This window comes from Hydra viridissima, unplaced genomic scaffold (assembly GCF_058129835.1).
Source record: "Hydra viridissima isolate aposymbiotic clone 2 unplaced genomic scaffold, HvirCarnegie_v1 scaffold_6, whole genome shotgun sequence".
Lineage (NCBI taxonomy): Eukaryota > Metazoa > Cnidaria > Hydrozoa > Anthoathecata > Hydridae > Hydra > Hydra viridissima.
The window spans coordinates 4,026,346-4,047,071 of record NW_028324305.1 but is presented as its reverse complement, the minus strand read 5'-3'; the positions used below and the strand labels follow the sequence as shown (position 1 = coordinate 4,047,071).

General features: G+C 29.0%; 2 protein-coding genes across 5 annotated transcripts; one reads left to right on the top strand and one right to left on the bottom strand.

Annotated features, from left to right (window-relative positions):
• The first annotated feature begins 7,925 nt into the window (after positions 1 to 7,925).
• Positions 7,926 to 17,052, top strand: LOC145189955 (uncharacterized). 4 transcript variants are annotated; one of them, XM_090090244.1, is made up of 17 exons: positions 7,926 to 8,483; positions 8,868 to 9,029; positions 10,388 to 10,564; positions 10,955 to 11,035; positions 11,141 to 11,300; positions 11,859 to 11,989; positions 12,237 to 12,456; positions 12,556 to 12,701; positions 12,878 to 13,174; positions 13,473 to 13,772; positions 14,404 to 14,861; positions 14,963 to 15,060; positions 15,143 to 15,296; positions 15,402 to 15,468; positions 15,587 to 15,840; positions 15,978 to 16,179; positions 16,251 to 17,052. In XM_090090244.1, the coding sequence occupies exons 3-17, from the start codon at positions 10,495 to 10,497 to the stop codon at positions 16,607 to 16,609; spliced, it is 2,997 nt and encodes a 998-aa protein (XP_089946370.1). In that variant the 5' UTR covers positions 7,926 to 8,483; positions 8,868 to 9,029; positions 10,388 to 10,494; the 3' UTR covers positions 16,610 to 17,052. The 4 variants fall into 4 exon arrangements, 2 of the variants coding, with proteins under 2 accessions (XP_089946370.1, XP_089946371.1); XR_016453305.1 differs by having other exon boundaries at positions 7,929 to 8,483; positions 13,473 to 13,762; XM_090090245.1 differs by having other exon boundaries at positions 7,929 to 8,483; positions 10,955 to 11,051.
• A 1,501-nt stretch (positions 17,053 to 18,553) lies between these two features.
• On the bottom strand, positions 18,554 to 19,762 carry LOC145190019 (uncharacterized). Its single transcript, XM_080066764.2, has 2 exons — positions 19,601 to 19,762; positions 18,554 to 19,406 (listed from the first exon to the last, which is right to left on the bottom strand). Exons 1-2 carry the CDS (start codon positions 19,713 to 19,715, stop codon positions 18,688 to 18,690), a joined length of 834 nt encoding a protein of 277 aa, XP_079922890.2. The 5' UTR covers positions 19,716 to 19,762; the 3' UTR covers positions 18,554 to 18,687.
• Positions 19,763 to 20,726: the final 964 nt, after the last annotated feature.

Genomic DNA, 20,726 nt, shown 5'->3' with positions numbered 1-20,726 from the left:
AATTCTATTTTACATTTTACGTAGTTAAAACACGTTACAATTTAAAATGTAAAACAAAATTTACATTTTAAAGAGTTAGTACACGTTACAATGTTAATTGTATTACTTTATTCACTGTTTCTTTTAAATGATTTTCTGTTTTTCCTAAATATGGAAGAGAGGCCTTACTAAAGCAATAGAGTCAGTAGCGTAGTTAAAAGTTTCGGGCTCATAAGCAAGATCCCCTGAGGGGACCCGTTAAGGTAAATTTATATTATAAAAAAAATAAAATCATTAATTATATTATAAATTCAATAGTTTATCATTATTACAGAAAAGAACACAGTATGAAAAACACTTACAAAGTAACATAATGTTAAAAAACTTTTTTTCTAGCTTTTGTATTTGCAAAGATATTTACAACTTCTTTAAACATCCATTGTTGATTTTTTTTTTTTAAATTTTAGATACATAATTGATTTCAGTCATGATTTTGAATAAAAATACAGTAATAAATAAAAACTCAAAATTTTCGATTTAATATTACAAATGTTACTTAGATAACAAAAATTCAAATTAAAAAAAAAAACTTGTCAGCTCTATTGTAAATTTCAACATCTCAATTTCGATTTATGAATTTTGAGTAATGTCGACGTTTGGGCCTTTTTTCGACGGGCCCTTAGGCTGTGCCTACTCTTGCTATAGGGTAGCTACGCGCCTGAATAGAGTACATTACTAACCGGCCCGAGAACTTGATATAGAAAACTAAAACCAGATTTATTCACAATGCGAAACAGAAACAACTTTCAGGTTTTTGATATGCCAGTTTTTTAAACTCCAAAAACGGTAGTGGCACTCATGCGTTCGACGGATCTTCACCTCTAAATCATTCGGATTGTTAATTATTTTGAAAAGTTAACCAATATTAAGGAATTTCTTTTGCACCAAAAAAAAAAATTCTATGACAAACGGTTTGTAGTTTAATAATTATTTGGATTTAAGTTTTTGTTGTTTTTTCAAGTTCCGAATAAACCGAAGTATATTTTTATTATAAAAACCGAAGAATATATTTAAACCGAAGAATATATTTATAGTTAACCTTCAATTACTTTGAAAAGAGCATCAATATACTCGGAAATTGAAACGTTTTTTTTTATATCAGTTATCGTATTTTTAGAAGCCAATCGAATGAAGCGTCTGTAATCAATGATTGGTTTAATAAAAAGAAAAAAAATTTTTTTCTTTCGTTTTATCGCGTAAAAGGTATTTGTGCATTAGAGCAATCCCATTAAGGGTCTGCGTCTCGTTATTTTTTTAAATCGAGACGAGACGAGACGATCCTAAAAGCTTTGTCCAGATTAGCGATAAAATTCGAGACAATTTTCAATTTTCAGTCGAAATCCGGGACGATACCGAGACGAGACGAGATGTCCCGGACAAAATAGGAGCTTTACAATTTCCCGGAATTTACATCTTTTTAACGGGACATAACGAGACATAACGAGGCATAAAGAGACATACTAGTTAATCCTTAATATAAAATTTAATGAATTTCTGGCACAATTACCATTATTTATTTCAACTGCTATTATTGATATTGCTATACCATCTACATAAACACAGCTTTGTAAAAGTTAATGGTAGCAACTGAAATCAGGGGAAAAAATATATTTTTGGGATAGTATTTAAATCTTTCCACTAAAATATGTTGGAAGAAGGGGATAAATATGTGTCCGAGGGCTAAGTTTCTGATCATTTAGTATTGTTTACCGCAGAGGTCAGTATTCACTTCTAATGCAAGAGTTTGTTTTACACTCATATTTAAGGGAAAGGTTATCCAAAGTGTCTTTAACTTTTTTGATCCATAAAACGTTTGACTTTTTTTAAAAAGTTTAATTCTTGCAGAGACTAACAATAGAGCATGATGTTCAATACCTAGTTCTTTTATTTTTTTCTCTTTTCCTTTGCTTCCCAAGGACCACCCATTGCTTATGGGGTTTTCCAGAACCAAAATGGCTAAATGACTTTAATGGTCATAAGATTTTCTTGAAGCCATTGGTATTCTTTTTCTTTAAAAGAATCGTAATTTCTACCACATTGTTTTAGTTTTTTTCTTCACTTTTGAAATAAATCTATCTAAAGTAGCATTAATTTATGTTCTGGTTGCTAATTTCTTCAGTTTTATTTGATTTCGTTAAGTAAATCCTTAAATTCGTAAATTATCCACTCCTAATTCACGTATATTCGGGATAAGATCTAACCTTTTTGTTGTTGTTGTTTTTAAAATCATTAATATATATCAAAAACATTTTTGAGTACTTTATGTTATTTTTCACTTTACACTGTTTAACATTTTATGTTATAACTTCTTTGAAAATTATCACATTACGTTCCATATGTTTAAGTAAATAACGTTACTTGTATATTATACAGGAAATACTGAAGTTGTTAAGTAATTTCAAATATCTAGCACTTCTTGAATAGTAAATCATTATTCAAGTTTAAACATTTTAACAAATTTCTAAGTAGCATATGATGACAAAAATATGTTTCTTGAAACTATATTTGATATGTTGAAACAAGTCATACAAGTAAAAAACTCAAATTCAAGAAATACAAATGTCAATTAGTCCATAAAAACCTTGTTTTCCGCCATTTTCATTTATTTTGATATAATAAACCACTGTTAAAAAATGGCGGAAGACAAGGTTTTTATGGGTTCATTGACATTTGTATTTCATCAAAAAATATATAAAGTTATAAGATTATCTTCATAGTAAATATAGACTTTAATTTAGATTAAAAGTTCTCCATTTTTACTAAATAAAAATCTCTCATTTTTTAGATTTCTTTGAAAGTAATATTAAATTTTTTAATTTCTTTTAACCATAAAAATGTAAAATATAAGTTTTATTAAAATACTGATTTTACTTTTTAAATAAATGATCATTCTAATTTAATATTACTTAAAAAAGGGTACTATATTTATCAAAAAATTGTGAGGGGTTTAGTACCATTTTCGTTGTTGTTTTGAATCACTGTGCGTCATTTCTGGCTGGCAAAAAATTCTCTTCACTGCGAAAGCTTCGAGTTAGATATCTAGTTAATATAATTGATCTGTCTCGTAACGTTTCGTAATTATCCGGGACACAGTTTTTAAATTCCGAGAAAAAATTTATGTCCCGATTTATAACTTTATTCCGGGATAATTATTTCCTTTGTCTCGTTATTTTTTTCCCGGATCATTTCGAGAAAACGATTCCGAGACGCAGACCCTTAAATCCCATGGAGTTAGATTTAAATTAAACCACACAAAAAGTCTTGACAATTTTTCTTGGCATTGACTGTAATATAAAAACAATTACCACTCACTAAATATTAAATAAAATTTATTGCTATTGAATTATTGTTAAACTTTGTATCTACAAAAAATAGTATATTATTGGGTTTCTTTTTCCGGTTTGATTAAATTTAATCACATAAATTGTATAATTATGTAAGTAGGGGAACATGGGGTAAGATGACGAATGGGGCAAGATGAAAACATATTTTATCTTCAAAACTCAACTAAATATGAAATCTGACTGTAGCTAAGAGGGAAGTAGATTACATCTACTAGATTTATTTATGCTTTCTTTATAAATATTATTTTCGGAATCAAAGATAATTATTAAAAAGGTTTTTCCTGTGTTAAGGAAAAAAAAATTATCCACTTGTATTTGATTTATTTCATCATTAGATCATCAGCCAAAGGTAAGCAAGAATTTCTCATTCAGTTTGTTCAATTTAGAAGCCATACAAGTAGTATTAAGTTATGATAACTTATTTATGTAGAGTTCTGAGTCATTTTAAAGATTAAATAGCCTAGGGGCAAGATGAACGGGGCAAGATGACTCGTTTGTCGTTTCGCCGAAGTACATGTTTTACCATAAACCTGTACTCTAATAACTTTTGTGTAGCTAAGTCATTATTAAATTGCTTTATTATGCATTAAAACATTTTGTTTGACATTTGCTTTATTTTGTTGTGTTGGAATTCATTATGAACTGATTAGTAGACTGTTTTTTGCAGCCCTATATAAATATATAGTTTAACTGTTTAAAAAATTTATGATATCGTGTTATTTGAGAAGGTAATAGTATAACGGAATTTACTTTTTTTAAAGTCGCCATCTTACCCCGCATACGGGCAAGATGATAATTTGAGGTAACTTTGGTTAATGAGTTTTTTCCAGGCTATTTTTAATTTTTATATGGGTTTTTTTTTTATACATATGTGACGCATAATAATTTTTTTTCCACTTTTTGATAAAGTTTTACTTATTGAAACAGTTATTGAATAAGATATAAGTGCTTTTCAAAATGTTCGTCATCTTGCCCCATGTTCCCCCTATATAAATTGAAACATTTTAATGTTTCAATTTATATACTCAACTTTTTGAAAATTAAAACATTAAAGAAAGCATTTTCGACGTTTTAACTCCAAAAAAAATTTTAAAAGATCAAAAAGCAATAATGATTTCCATTGAATTTTATCAAAATACGTTAATAATCATTATAAAAGTATTTTCTTTAAATGTTGATAAATGCTGACTCATCAATTAAACACTTGGTGTCCTTGAGCTGTCAGACAATCAGTTAAACAAGATTTCCAGCTTGCTGTAAGAGAACCTGCATTCCAAGGTATTGGCTTTATTGACACTCTGCAAATGTTCAATGCTGATGTAGACTTGCTTTGGAGTAGAGCTTAAAGAATTCTGCTCTGAAAAAATCCAAAGCGTCGAGGAGTCCTACGTTAATCTTAACAAACCATCAATAACACTAAAAGTTCACGAAGTTTTTTCACACTGCAATTCATCAACAGAACGAGATGCTCTTTTGGTATCTTCAGTGAGCAAAGAACAGAAGTTCTTCATAACGAGTTTCAACTCCTCTGGCAAAGATTTAAAAATTTCCAGGTTATCCTCACTGTGCAGAGTTCTTCATCAACTTTTTGGAAGAGTGAAAAATTTGAACTTAGAATTTTCTTTTGCTTTAGTTATAGGAATTTTCCGATTCTTTATTTATTATGCCGTAATACAATATGTTTATGAAGGAAAATCTACTTTGGAATCATAAAAATTCCCAAGTTCATTATTTCGTACTAATTGCATATTAACTGCAAATTAATTGCAAAAACTTTATATAGAGTTTTCTCTCTCGAATGCCAATGGTTGATTTAGGGTTTAGTACTTTTTTGATCCTCTATGTATGTACTAGGTATCAATCCTCTAGAGAGTTTCTCTGGGGCAGAAAGGTTGAGTGGGAAGTCAAAAAACACGATAATGAAACGATAAAAAAAAACATCACGATAATAAAACAATAGTAAGAAACATCACGTTAATGAAACGTCAAAACGTAAGATAAACCTAACCAGAATGAAGTTTTACCAGCCAATTTATTGCATTTTTTTAATGGTCTGTTTATGTTTGAGTGATTCAAACTTTTTTTTTGTAGAATGAATTAAGGAGACTGTATAAAGTCTTTTTTGGAAAATTTATTTTCTATCTTCCATGAAGTATGCTGTGGTAGTAGAATCTTAAAACCTTTTTTGGGAAGCTGAAGAATAGAAGTAATAAATTTGGTTTACATTTTTTGTCAATTATGACAAAAAATGTAAACCAAATTTATTACGAGCTATCGAATTTGAAATTTTGTAGCGCCACAAATGCCGTTGTTGTTTATTTATTGGAACACCAGAGGAAATGAAAGTAATTTATTCAATCTTCTATTTCATCCAATTCTTGTAATGATCAATAGTACAGCAGTGTTTATAAATTTTTCGGCACCGGCATAAGACACAATTAGCAAGTTTTCGATTTTGCCATACCACAAAAATAACTTCTGTCAATCGACAACTATATTTAAGCACATTAAACAAATTTCGTCTGTAAATCTACAAAACATTAAAGATTTTCTTGCATGTTTCATTCTTCAATTATTAACTTGTCTTTTATTTAGCTTTTTTCGTTTCTTCTGTAAAAACTATATTTTTGACTTTTATGTTTTTAGTCCACCAACTTTAGGGTTTTAAGAGTTGAATAAAACATTTTTTCTGTTTTTTACTTTTTTACCGTTTAGCCACCGGAAATCACGAATTGCGATTTTTGTCGTTTTACGATGAATGTAAATTTGCCGATAAAAACGCTGTTGTCAAGTCCTATAGCCTTCGGACTGGGAAACTTTAGGCTCTATAAAAATTCATTAAGTGAATCGGCTTCCTCAAATATTCAGAGTAATATGTTGAATTTATGCCTACTTTTAATTTTCTTGGAGATTATTGGTAGATGAGTTTCTGGAATTCATTTTTAAGATAACTGTAACAGTTTTCAATGGGATTGAGTTATATGACTTACCAAGCCAAGGGCTCACGACCTCAATCCCATTCTTATGAAGTAACTGCATACAAGCTTAAACCTTGAATCAGGGGGCTCCATCATGTTGAATTATGTTGATATTGGTGATGTTCATAAATATTTCATGTTTTTCTTGAAGTATTCCAAGGTAAACATGGCCGTTTATTGTGGCGTTGGGAGTTCGGAAGCGTAAATCACAATTTTCATTAACTGCAATGGCATCCAAATCATTATTTTGAGGCCAAAATTTATCGTCGCAAGCAGATATTGAAGGTTGTATCTTTGGCAAAGCTGGCGTCTAAATTTTATAGAACAATAACTAAATTGCGTGATTGAGAGTTTGTTACTAAGCATTTCATCCTCCCAATCTGTCTTTGATCAAGCCTTGTTTTTCTAAAAGATGGCAATAAGGTCTCGAATATTTATTTTTCCCCTTCAGTTGTACAGTTCGGGTTCGGCTTTTGAAATCACCAATTTTTTTTTTATGCAGCATGTGTTAAATTAAAACTTGAAGCAAAAGCAGTCACTGTCAACCTTTGCTTACATCGAATACCGATCTAAGTACGTTTGTTTCTCTCGTTAATTTGATAGTTTTCCTATGACTGAAATTTTATTTTTTCACCAAACAGCAACAAATCTCATTGAAACTAATCTTAATGCTTTAGCGAATTGGGCAAGTCAACTATAAGTGAGTAAACTATTTTTGAGTTGGTTTGAATTCAATTGATATATTACTGCCTAAGATTTTTTGCAATTCACCTAGATCTTCCCAGCCCTTGTCTTTTTACTTGGACCTGATGTAACGTCTTTTCTGTTAACTATTATTTCTTTTACCGTCAGGTTCGCTCATGTTCCAGAAGTCTTGAGAAGTTTCTTGAATTTTTCAGTATATAGATTTGAATTTACATTTAAATATTGATTGAATTTTCTTGAAATTTTTTAGTCCTGGTTTATAAATAGTTTCATGGTCTCGATCCTCCAACCTACTAAACTCATGTAAAGAGCCTCTAGTAAATTATCAATAGTAATTCCTTACTCTTGAATGATAGACTAAATATAATCTTTTTATGATGGGTGTAAGCGATAAATTATCATTTTTTATATGTACTCAGCTTTTAATTTTTAACGTTTAATTCAGTCAGTGTGACCGTCAAACCATTTTTTGTTTTTTAAGTCTCAAAGGTTTTTTTTAACTAAACTGATTTCACAAATAAATTTTAAAAAAATCGATTTTGGGCAATTTTTTCCAAGATCTAAGGTAAAATCAAAATGCAGTGTCAAAAATATTGTTTATAGTTACTAAATATCTTAAACGAATGCCTTCAAGTTAAATTTTGAAGTGTTTTTACCCATATAAAAAAGAGCAACGTCAAATTGAGCATTTTTTGCACGAGATAAAAAATTGGTGAATCATTAAAAAATTAATTATCGGCTTCTGTTGATATAAGGAAATAATTTACTTGTTTCTTACAAATGCCTTCTTTTTTTTTTTTTTTTTTTTTTTGGGGGGGGGGGGGGGTTATGCCATTCTTTTCGGATTACGGACTTACTGTACGATATACGAATCTTATAATATGGGAAATCAAAAACTAACGATATCGAAAGAATTTAACATAACACAAGCAGTCAAACAAGTTTACAGAGAAGAGACTCTTGTAAGAAAAGATAACCATAAAAAATATGATTGGGATTCTGAGTAACTTTAAATAGAAAGACTAACGTTTTATTTGCTACTTACAGCTTTGTAGCTGTCGAGCAGGAATAAATAGTTTCTATCATCTGATCATGCTTCTTTTTGAGTTCAAATAAGATGTACTACAAAAACCATTGTCAGACAAAGTTTTTCCTATTATCTTACACAGATTAATCTAAATTTAAATATAGAAAACTGTAGTTTTACAAAGTAGAACCAGGAAATTTGGATCTTTTGTTAGATATCACTTACATAGTTAGATTATTAATCTGAAAGGACCTGTAAAGAGCTTGTAACTTTGTACAATCTTGCCGTTTCATGAATTTGTAAGAACCTCTGATCGCTGTTTGACAAGAATTTTTCAATGCACCTAGAAGCATTCAATCTTTATCATGTTGTAGAAATTTGGATTTTTAGGTAAGATTTTTATTTTAAGTTAAGAAAAAACGATTTATTGAAACAATTATGACAGTTTACCTAAAAAAGTTGCCTGTAACAAGTCTTGCTAGTTCATAATTTGCTAAACCTTTTACAAGTTAAAAAAAGGTAAGTAAAAATGGTTTTTTGATACTTAGTATATAGATTGCTCAAAGATTTTTTTGTTGTTAAAGAAAAGGTGTTAAACTAAGAAAAAACATTCAATAAGCTAAAATCTAGAACTAACAATCAACTGACATAAATAGAAAAAATCAGGTTGTTAAATTTCACAAGTTCACTCACAGAATATTATTTGTTTATAATTATTTTGTACAATGTAATCTTTTTTATATTAGAGGCTCATTGAATTATAACTTTTTTCAGAATTATGTATTTGGTATCTATGAAAAACACTCTCTGGACATGATAATCAGACAGCTTCTTCATGAGCATTGGAGCTTTGAAGTTTGACCTAGTACGAGGAGTAGGAAATATCTGGCATTTAATCAAATATATCGTATCTTTAAGATTGTAACATCTAAATTGGTAAGAATTTAATAACATACCTATGTATTATCTAACAGATATTTGTTTTGACTAATTCCTAGCAATCAAAGTCAAAAGCATTGTTGATTTTTTTTTTAAAAAAAAACAACTTAAATTGTACTCATGAAAATATTTATATTAAACATTTGCAAATATTTTAAATGGTTCATGAAATTTAACAGAAATGAAATATTTCTATTAAGTTCCAATTTAAACAATCATAATTAAAAAACTATGTTTATTTTTTTTAAAAAAATGTAAACTTACAATTACAGTATTCAAAGAAGCTTTCAGGCCACAGGCCAATCCACTAGTTAGCTAACAGATATATGAAATTTAGGTTTTCTGTTTTGGTTTGTAAAGGTTTCAAATATCTAAAAAAATCACATGACTGGGGGACTGAAGACTTTTATTGAGGACTGAAATTTTCAAAGTCAATTTTGTTTGATTTGTTAATAAACAAATAAATATTCAAAAAATGGCCAATTTAAATTAAATTTGATTTTAGAAAGTAATTTAGATGAAATTTCTTTTATTTTTTGTGTGCAAAGGGAATTCTTCTGCTAATAGACATTGTTTGCGGCAAAATAATTTGAATGACAAGAGTAAGTTTTAGCAAAAATGAAATTTTCAAAATTACCCAAGTAGTTTGAAAAAAGTAACCAGGGAAATATGTAAAATACAAATTACCTAGGTATTACCGTGGTAAGAAATAATAGCAACTGCAGATAGAAAACTAGTCCTGTTAACCATATTTGTACATTTCTTAATTCACTATATGTAGGGGATGTTGGTTTTAATTTTCTTTTACAAACTTTTTTTACTATTTGTAGCTGAATTGGTAAAAAAAAAAAAAAAAAGCATTTTTCCAGAAAAATTCTTGATAACTTATATGCTATGCCCTTTGCCTGTTTTTAGTTGTTTTATCACTCTTATCTATTAGAGCTACAGATGTGAATGTGTTTTATGTAGAATACATACAACCTGCTCAGATACAAATAAAAAGCAAAAAAAAAAAAGAAATTAGAAAGCAAGATCAAATGTGTAAAAAAAAGCTATGAATTTATAACAATTTTGAAAGGATAAGCAAAGGGTACATCAGTTAAAGATTTATAAACATCTTCAAAAATTATACTTATGTATGATTATACTGTATAATTATTAATAATTATAATTATATACTGTATAATTATTATAATTATACTGTATTTTATTTTAGAAATTAATGGTTTTGTAGTTGTTTTTTTGTTTTTTGGTTTTTTTGTTTTTTTCGTTTAATTTTGCTCATACATTAAAATCAAATATTTTTATCTGCATGAAATACATTTCTATACACATATATTATTTATTTATTTTAGACATGTGTTGATAGTAATTGCATTCAATAAAAGTCTCTGTAAAAGTTTTGTAGTTGATTGAAGTTTGAAACAGCTCAGAGTTTACTAAGTTCAAATTTTTGATAAACATGTTTTTCAACAGCCAGATGAAGAAGTTTTTTTTAATTGCTGTTTTGTTGTTGACTTGTGCAAGGAATGGTAATTAGTAATTTCTCCCTCTTTTGTTTGTTATAGTAATTTCTCCTTTTGTTTGTTATAGTAATTTTTCCTTTTGTTTGTTATAGTTTTCTCCTTTTGTTTGTTATAGTAGTTTCTCCTTTTTTTTGTTATAGTATTTCTCCTTTGTTTGCAAGTAATTTCTCCCTCTTTTGTTTGTTAAAAAACAGAACTTTGTAAGATATCATTTTCATCACTCATTGAGACAGACTTTTTATTTTAAAATCTAGATAGACTTGATTTTAAAATCTCTGCAGCTTTATTGCAACATCCGAAAATACGTTTTGTTATTTTTCTGAGTTCGTTTCAGATTTCTCTCACTGCTTTTGAACTCTTCTTGAACTGCTCTTAAACTGTATATTTTCATTCAAGGTGTGGAGAGTATAGATACATCAGGAACAACCTCTGTAATACAATCCATCACAACAACACCAGTGTATAAGCCATCTCCGGGTATGTATCCATTATGGTATGTGTGGCCATAGTCACTCTAAAAATATATTTAATCTCTAAAATGGTTCTTATTTTATTTTTGAAATACAATTAATTAACATTTAGCAAGTGCTCCAAACATTACAAATGGCCATTACATTGATTCTTCAACTATTTTTTTTGAGTGGACGGATATTTATCCAACAGATTGGTTAGGAAATTCTAAAAAGTTTCAAATAAAAGTTGTCAATGAAAATGATGAAGTTGTCTTCTCTGAGGATATAATGTATGTACCTAAATTTAACATTTTGTAAAGATCTCACATTTTATTTGTGCAGAAAATTTATCAAATTTACAGTCTAGCTTTTTTAAAAAAATGTTTAATACTTTTTCATTGAATTTTTGGAATTTAATTTATCAATTTCATAAAGTTGCACTTTTTTTCCTCCTTATTTGTTAATGCTCTTCCTTTTTTTATTCCTTTTTTCTTGATTTTTATTCTTAAGCTACACACTCCTTTTACAAGCTTATTTATCTTTTAACCCTATTTAGAAACTAAAGAAATTAAAGGGTTTCTAAAATAAATTAAAGTAATTTAAAACATTTTCTGTTTAATTGCTTTGTTTCAGGAGATTTAATTAGAATTGTACTTAAATAATTAATATAATTAGAAATGTACTTTGATTTTTTATTGGTTAATTTATGTTAGTTTATGCTAATTTATGCTGTGGCTTTCTTTTTTTTTCTCAAATATACACAACTCTTCTTGAAACAGAATAGAAATTAACCCATTAAATATAATATTGAATATTTAAAAGAATTTTTGATTAAAGTTTTTTTTTAGATATGGTCTGTATAATTACACAGTTTCTAATCTTGATGAGTCATCAAATTACACTGTAACTATGGCATGCGTAAATGAAAATGGCATTGGTAGTCTTTCAAATCCTTTCAAAATCTCAACTGATCAGAAAGGTTAATGCAAAGTAGATTTTTAGGGCTTTTTTTTTAAAGGAAGAGTTTTCACCCAGCTTCATACGGGGGACACTCTTCTTACCATCTTTTTATTTCTGATAGATGATATATCAGGTACATACATTCTCTATGTACCTGATATGAATTTTCTGACACCACATTATTTGAATTGAAACTATGCATATCTTAAAATTTCTTTAAACTTCTTTAAACTGAATGTTTTTTTTTAAGTTAAATTGTTTTTTAGTTATATCTAATCCACCTACTGAAATTAAATTCAATGTTCAACCTGGTAATCAAACAATATATCTTAGCTGGACTCCACCACAACACTTGCCAAAAACTCTGTATGGATACAGAATTTATACAAAACTTATCATTCAAAATAATCAAAAATTGTCAAATGATAGAAAAAGGAAGAGGCGCTTATCTTCATTGTGCAACTATTTGAGTGATGTTTTTGATAAGTAAGAACTATTGCTGTTTGATTGCTACATTTTGTTCAATTAACAGCTTTTTAATAACACATCATGTATGATCTAAAATATTGTTTGGATTTTTTTTAGCCGTACATATACAGCACTTGGAAACATCACTTTTTTTATATTTGACAATTTGTATGGATATGCTGATTACAATATTTCTGTAGCAGCTTTTAATAAATATTCTGGAGCTGTCAGTGAGACCATTCAAATAAAAACCCCAGAAAAGAGTAAGTTACTAATATGGTTAACATACTTTGCAGTTCATTCAATTAAACTTTTCAATTACATTCTTCAAGATAACTAGGCTAACAATTACTGGTATTAATTTCTTGATTTATCGTGCAAAATGTTATTTTGTGCATATCTAGCATTTTTGACAATTTTATTACATATTTTTTTTTAGCTCCCTTAGCATCAGCACAATGTCTTTGCTGTCTGTCTGCTACTGAAGCAACTATTAAAATAGGTTGGAAGCATGCTCCTATGTCCTTACTTCAAGGAATTCGTTCTTCATACACAATTCATTATGCTAAAGTTCCTGATGGTCAGATGTATTACTCTTCAAGATATCCATATTTGGAGAGTGGTGATGTTTTTCTTCTTGAACCTCATAATGTATATCAATTTTTTTTAACAGCCAATACATCATTAGGAGTTGGTATTGAAACTACCTCCATAGAATGTCAAACGTTAGAGTCTGGTTAGTGCTTTATTTTATGTTATCTAAATTCACTTTTGCATTAACGTGCTACTTTTCATAATTCAATTACTTTGATAACTATATGAACATATTATCAATCACAGTTTAAATGATTTATAATAATAAAAGCTAATGATGAAAGACATGGTAAAAGTTGTAAACTCATTAAGCACTTACTAAATGTTTTTGTCTTATATTAAAAAAAAATTAAATTTTAGTTTTTGAAAACTTTACTGAAAAAAAAAATTATAAAATAAGTTCTTAAAATTATTTTACTTTTTTAAAACTTAAAATTTAGTTCCTTCTGTTTCGCCTCCAAATATTGTTGCAACAAGTTTTGAATCTCCTAACTCTTCATTTATTTCCTGGACTCATATTCCTGACTCCTTATGGAATGGTGCTCAACTTGGCTATATAATTTGGTACCAAAAGCTTTGTAGTGGAGAGATATTTGCTGACTCTCCTATAGAAAACCTGACGATTAGTTATACAAATTCATTTTTGCTGACAAAACTTGAACTTTATTCAACATACAGGTTACAAATTGCAGGACAAACAAATTCAGGTGTTGGCAAAAAATCAAATTGGGTAAAGTTTGGTGTGTTGTTTACTGAGTTGTTATTACAAGTTAAACAATAGGATATTCTTAATTTGTAATTTGCATAATGTGCAGATAGCAATAACCAGGACCGGATTAAACAATTGTATGGCCCTGGGGCACTGAAGTTTGTGGGGGCCCTCGAGAAAGATTTTCAAGCAAGCATAGCTAGGGTTTAGTACTGTTTACCGGTACTAAAATTGTATTGTAATGTAATGTGTTAAAATCTAAAGTAACTCCACATAAGGTTTGACCATCATATAAATTGGGGGTAATGCTAAAGCAATGTATGGACAAATAAAAACAATCAATAGACATGAAACATATAATGATATAAACATGTATTTTGTTCAACTTTGTAAAAATTTGTATCTATTTTTAAAAATATACATCTATGTTTATCGTTACCCTTATTTAAGGCATGTCATTGAATTTTTTTTTCATAATTTGTGGTGCCCCCCTTTTGTGGGGGCCCCGGGCTAGTGCCCCGGTTGCCCCCCCTTTAATCCGCCCCTGGCAATAACTATTTTACATTATAGCTTTTCTGTATATTGTTTACTGCATATTTTTGACATAATTTTACAAAGTATACTGCGAGCTTAAAGATTTTTTTTTTTTAATTTCTTTTTAGAAACTTGTCATGTGTCTACAGATACCATTTATTTTGATTACCTTATTTTCCCACCTTATGTTCAATCTCCATCATCAACTGCTTCCCGACCTAATGGTCTTCTTATTGGAGTAGCAGAAGACGCAATTTTGTCATGCTCTAAGTTTTGCAGATCATTTGCAAAAAATATCTCTCTTGTGTTCAATGAGTTAACAAACATGACTTTTTCAGATGTATCATCTTATTCTGAAAGTCAAATACTCGTGCCACGAATAAGTCCCAACATACAAAATGCTTATAGCAAATTTCTTCCGATACTTTCAGGCGAAGATTCAGTGTTGTTAGTGTTGCCAACAAATGAATCAGAAAAGATTTCTCAGCATGAAAGAGAGCTTGTTAATGTTATACTTCATGCATTGCCTATTTTTGGTTTATATGCCGTCATTAATGCTTTGATTGGTGGAATATATTTTTTGTTAGTAAGTATGATGTGCCTTCATTTTAGTTTTTTTTTTTTTTTTTTTTTTTTTTTTTTTTTTTTTTTGCATTTCTATTTTAAAAAAATGAAATTTTTTTTTAGGAGCCAGCTGAGATAGGATTTCAGGGTCATCATTGTTGCTGGATAAAAGGAATCTTTGGAGGTTTTTATTCAGCTATAATGATCAGCACCACTGTTGGGTAAAAGTTTTAACTGTTAAAGGAGAAATTGATCTTATGTTTATCCATTTTTGACTTTTGGTATCTTTTTATTTGTTTTTAGAGGAAGAGCTCCAATAGATTGTCGTGCTCGCTTATATGCTTTGTTATGGATGTCACTTGCATTCATTTTTACGGCAGTAGTGGTGTCGCACTTAAGTTCCTCCCTGATAGTTTTTCAAATATCCAAAATGCGCCATGTTTATCCCTCCGAAAAGGTTCGAGTTCCAGCAATATTCTTTCTTTTTTATTTTGTTTTCTTTCTATCTAATCTACTTTTTTGTGTATATATATTAAATTCTCTATATATTTTCATGTTTTAGGTAATAACCGTTAAAAAAACACCGGAATATCTATATGCTGCTAAAAAAATCGTTAGTTTTGAAACAAGTAAATTTCAATATTTAATTCTAATATTATATGGAGAGAGAGAGCTAGCGAGCGGGAGGGGGAGGAGATGAGATGAAAGAGGCGCGTGCTTTTATTTTTATTTCTTCAACCTTCATAGATGAAAGCTATTTAACCTATGGCGAACTGTTTAATGCATTGCTTTCTAAAAATGTTAAATACGCTCTGGTTGACAAAAACGTCATGAACTTTTATTCTAACAATCTCACAAAAACCAACATAGAGAAAATATTTATGACAGAAAATATATTTGGGATGTCTCTTTTTGGCGAGTATCAGTTGCTTTACACGTGCGCGAGTCAACATATTGGTTTTTTAAAGAAATATTCTATCTTTGATTCACCGGAGAAAATAGTAAAAAAATTTTATATCGCGATATTGTGTTATCGTTGTTTTGACACGAAGTTTTTTTTCTGATTTTGTTTTTTAAAAAAGTGTTTTATTTCTCTCAAAATATTAAAATCTCTGTCGATTTCTTATTTCTTTTTTAGAAAGCTTTGAATTCCTCAACGATACCAAAAACGAAAAAGAAAGATGATTCAGTTTATATCAATTATCGAGCACCGATATATGAACTGGCTTCAATTACATCCGGGGTCGTCTTTGCGGCATTTATTTTGATTGGGTCAATTTATGATGGCATAAGATACGTTAAAGAACTAATGAGAAGAAAAAGAATTGCAACAACCTTAGGTATTTTATAATTACACATATATAACTTATATTATCAAGATTGTTTAAACTTATACTGACAATCTGTTTAGATAAACGTCTTGCTCTCCAAAGAGAGCTCATCAAGATATCCAATGAGTTTTGCCATGGTTTTGGTGAAATGATTAAAAAGATGCAACATAAAACCGATGCCTTATTAAATCACCAAAAACTAGACATACTACGCTTACGTGGCGAAATTTCTAAGTTATACGGTGTTAATTTTAAGTACATTAAAATTCAAGATTTAGGAGTTTCGTTAGAAGAATTACTTCTGTTTAAAGAAGAAATGAAAAATCTTCCGAAACCTGGCCTCATAGTGAGAATGATGGGATCTCTAAAGAAAAAATGGAATTGGATTAAAATTAGAGCTGACTTAATATATGATTTTATCTCTAAACATTTCTTATAAATAACTCATTAAAAAGTATTAAAATGATTTGCACACAGATCAAATAGATCGAGGTCAGGCAGTTACGTGCTATGAATGGCTTCTTGAAATCCTGAAGCACTTATTCCTTTTACGTTTTTGTTTTTTCTGATAATGTTCACATAGTAACAAGTCTGAATGCGTCTCTTATACATATTTAGTAACTTTCTTTGATCGGCTTTTAAATATTAATAAAACAAAATTTTCTTCGTGTACAAATTTTTTAAAGTCTATTGTAATTTGAAGTAAACGAGTCAATAATTGGATGTTAAACGATTCAATGCTGATGAAAGAAGGATCCCATTTTACGTTTTCATTCGTTTATCTTCGCTGTTCAATTATATTATATTCGCTGTTCGAATTACAACAATTCTTAGCTGTATTTTTAATTTTATAATTTTATACGAAGATGAAAAAAAACTAAATTTTCTAAGTTTTTCAAAAACACTTTCACAATTTTTTCTGCAGTAACCATCTTTGTTTTCCTCGAATTTTGATGGAAAAAAATTCTGTAATGATCAATCTTAGGACTCGTGAACGTCTAAATGAAATAACGTTTAGAAAAGAAATCTTTCTAGTTTTAAAATTTTCCTAACATGAACTCACAAAAGTTTATTTCTTGTAAGTTAATGTTCCGAGAACTTTTTTTTATTGCATTATATTTTATTCAACTGCATGTAGAGTTGTAAAACACTTCTAACTGCGGGTGGCGCAACGAAGTTTAATCTACGTTATATTTGTCACGCATTTATTGTAATATTGTAGTTTTGATACTAAGGTTTTATCTACGTACCACAAACATTAGCGCAAAATGTATGGGTTGCAACCTATAATGAATGATCTGTAATAATTTTTAAACGTTGATATAAACCTAATTAGTATCACTTTAATCCGTCTAAATTATAGCAAATGTGTTTCTTTCGTTTTTTGTTTTCGAATACCTGTTTCTGCAGAGGTTGTCCAGTCCGTTGTATCGTCATATTTTCTAAATTTTCTAAACAACGTTTCCTAAATTTCTTTAAGTTTTAAAGTTATAAATCTTTCATGAAATGGTTCAGCGCTTTCCATACGTGATGATACTCTAAACATACGTGATGATACTATAAACACCTCTGTTAATATATATGAAGAGGAGATGTTTAAAATCATTTTAATGTCTTCTGAATATCCTAATTCATTTTCGGAATGACTAATATACGTCGCATTTTTCTTTTGTTATACAAAAAAAGCTTAATAACGTCTTTTATGTTCAAATAAGTTCTGGATGAAGGTAAATCTTATCATCGAAGCATGCGAAGTATGACACGAGTCTGGCATCTGAACATGTAGTATTTGCCAAGTATTTTTAAAGAACAACTCGTTCCCATAACTACTTGTAATACAGAAGTTTATGACGTTTTTTAACTAATAATTGCTAAGATATAAAACTACAAAATTCATTTTTTACATGCATAATAGTCAATTAAAGTTGCATGGCTTGAGCATCAGAGCAATAATAAACTTGATATAACGGCTCACTTCCGTTATATTATCGAAATCTAATGATAGATATTGACCTGCTCGCTGAGATGCTCTAATGACGATTCATTAAAATGACTTCAGTTGTATCACATGAATTTGTAGTGTGTTTTTTTAAAAAAAAAAACTAAAAATTTTTACTTGTATAGGTATTAAAATGAGTAAAATGAGTTTTGCTTTTCGTCCAAGATTTTTTCTTGGCATGAAACTCAGTTGAATTTTTTATTACTATCATTTCATCTTTAATTTTTTTGCCCTTTTTTGCATTTTCTTAATATATGTTTCGGATTAAAAATTTTTATTAAAAGCAAAAAAAAAAAAGAAGAAACTTTTGAACTTTTTATGGGAAATAAAATAGAAAATACTTTTTGACAAGATTAAAGAATAAAAAGCTTGTTTTTTTAGTATCATAATTTAATTTTTATTAATATATAATTTTAACATAAATATTTATATATGCGTATTTATCTATATAACTTATAAGACTGTAGAAACTCTAGACTATATACTCAAATCCATCACAAAAAAAAAAAAAAGCAATTCTAATTTGCTCGATGAATAGTTGCATGTCTTCGCACGTCAACTTTTCGATAAAAACATTTTCCACAAAAACTGCATGAATATGGCCTCACTCCAGTGTGCCTACGTTGATGAGTTAACATATTTGAAGACTGACTGAATCTCTTTCCGCAAGTGTGACATTGGTATGGCTTATTACCACTATGAATAATTACATGTTTTTCTAAGTCTGATTTACGAAGGAAACAAGTACCACACTGTTTGCACTCGTAAGATTTATTGTTTTTATGTATAAGACGGTGATTGGACAAGCTGCTCGACCTTTGAAAACGTTTTAAGCAGACTTCACATTGATACTGACGAAAAGTGTTCAAGATGTTCGATGGACTTTTAGTTTCACAAGGGAAAAAAATTTTAGTTGCTTTTATTGGGTGCTCGATAGAAAAAAGGTCTTCATTCTCTTCCTCTATGCTCGAAATACTTGCTTGAGGAGATGGAATAAGGACTTCTGAGAGCGGGCTATATTGGTAACTATTTTGAGAAACATATGAGGCTTGCGGTCTGTCATTGTTTTGATCGTTATTTCTATCCAATAGCAATATGTCTTTTATGCTAAAGTTCGAGTTTGTTCTTGCAGCGCTCAATTTTAGGCCACTAAACTTGCAAATGCTGTCTGACTTGAACGTAAAGTTACCATTCCGTTGAGTTGACTCTTTATTGACAATATCGTTGGATCCAAGTACTTAAATAGAATATAAAAGAATCAAATCAGTTTTTTAAAGAAAAATTTTTTTCTTTGTATATTCGTCAAAATCTCAAATTATATTTTACACTTCAAGTTTAGTAAAAAATAAAAAAACACTTCCGTCTGATTTTATTAGTAAAATTCGTTCTTTGCTTTGAGAAACAGAAAATAAATCCATTTTAAATGCTTACATGTCACATTACAACAACTTTCCAAATTATGTTCTTGTTTATTTGAATCGTTTTGACAACTTGAACCATTCACCAAACAACTTGGTTCTCTTTTGATTAGAAAAGACTTAGGCATTTTGTTGCTTGTGAAAAGTATTTAACAGAGTGAGATGGTCATTGATCGAGAACTCATTTTATAGGTGATAAAAAGAATTCCAATATAAAATAATAGCTGTTCAATTTCATTTACGTAATATCTATTTAACGCAACTCATAGGTTACGCGAGGTCCATAACTTGAATAATTGACAGCAGAGATTAAAATCGGGATGTCTAAATAGTTTAGAGGGCTGATTTTTATCTAAAAGCATTAAGTAGATTGCAACTATAGAAATCTTCGACGGGTTCTATTGTTTCCATCTTTTTTCATCTGTTTATTAAGGTGTAATTATCTCCAAAACAAATCACAATATGCAATCAATTAGCGAATTATTTAGCTGAGGACGTTATTTTAATTCATTTAAAAAAACAAAAACACATTGTCACGAATTTGCTTACTTCCGATCTCAACAAGCTTTTTTTTTTTGTTAAATGCGAAATAAAAAATAAAAAAATAAAATAAAGAAATATTTCTTTTCTATGTAAGTTTACTAAACTTGTAACTCTTTCTTTGATTGGTAAATTACAATTCACTCCTAATTACTCATTTTACCCCTTAGAAACTTCTGTTAAGAGTACTCACCATATATACATACTCTCAAGCACAAATATATATATATATATATATATATATATATATATATATATATATATATATATATATATATATATATATATATATATATATATATATATATATATATATATACAGCAATATTTATCTTTTAGTCTTTTTTTTTAATAGCTGTCAATCAATCAAAGCAGTACCGGATATATCCGTCAATAATTCAAAAAAACAAAACAAAATCTTCTCTAATTTAGATTTGGCCTTATCTAATGTTCCAACATTGAGCATAACATAATTATGCGGAGGAAATGAACCTGTGTGATAAATATGTTCGCGTTATTTTTTATAGACCCATAGCACGTTGCACAATTTTGCCCCTCCTAACAGATTAGTGTTAAACGTATAGCGGAAGGAAACACAT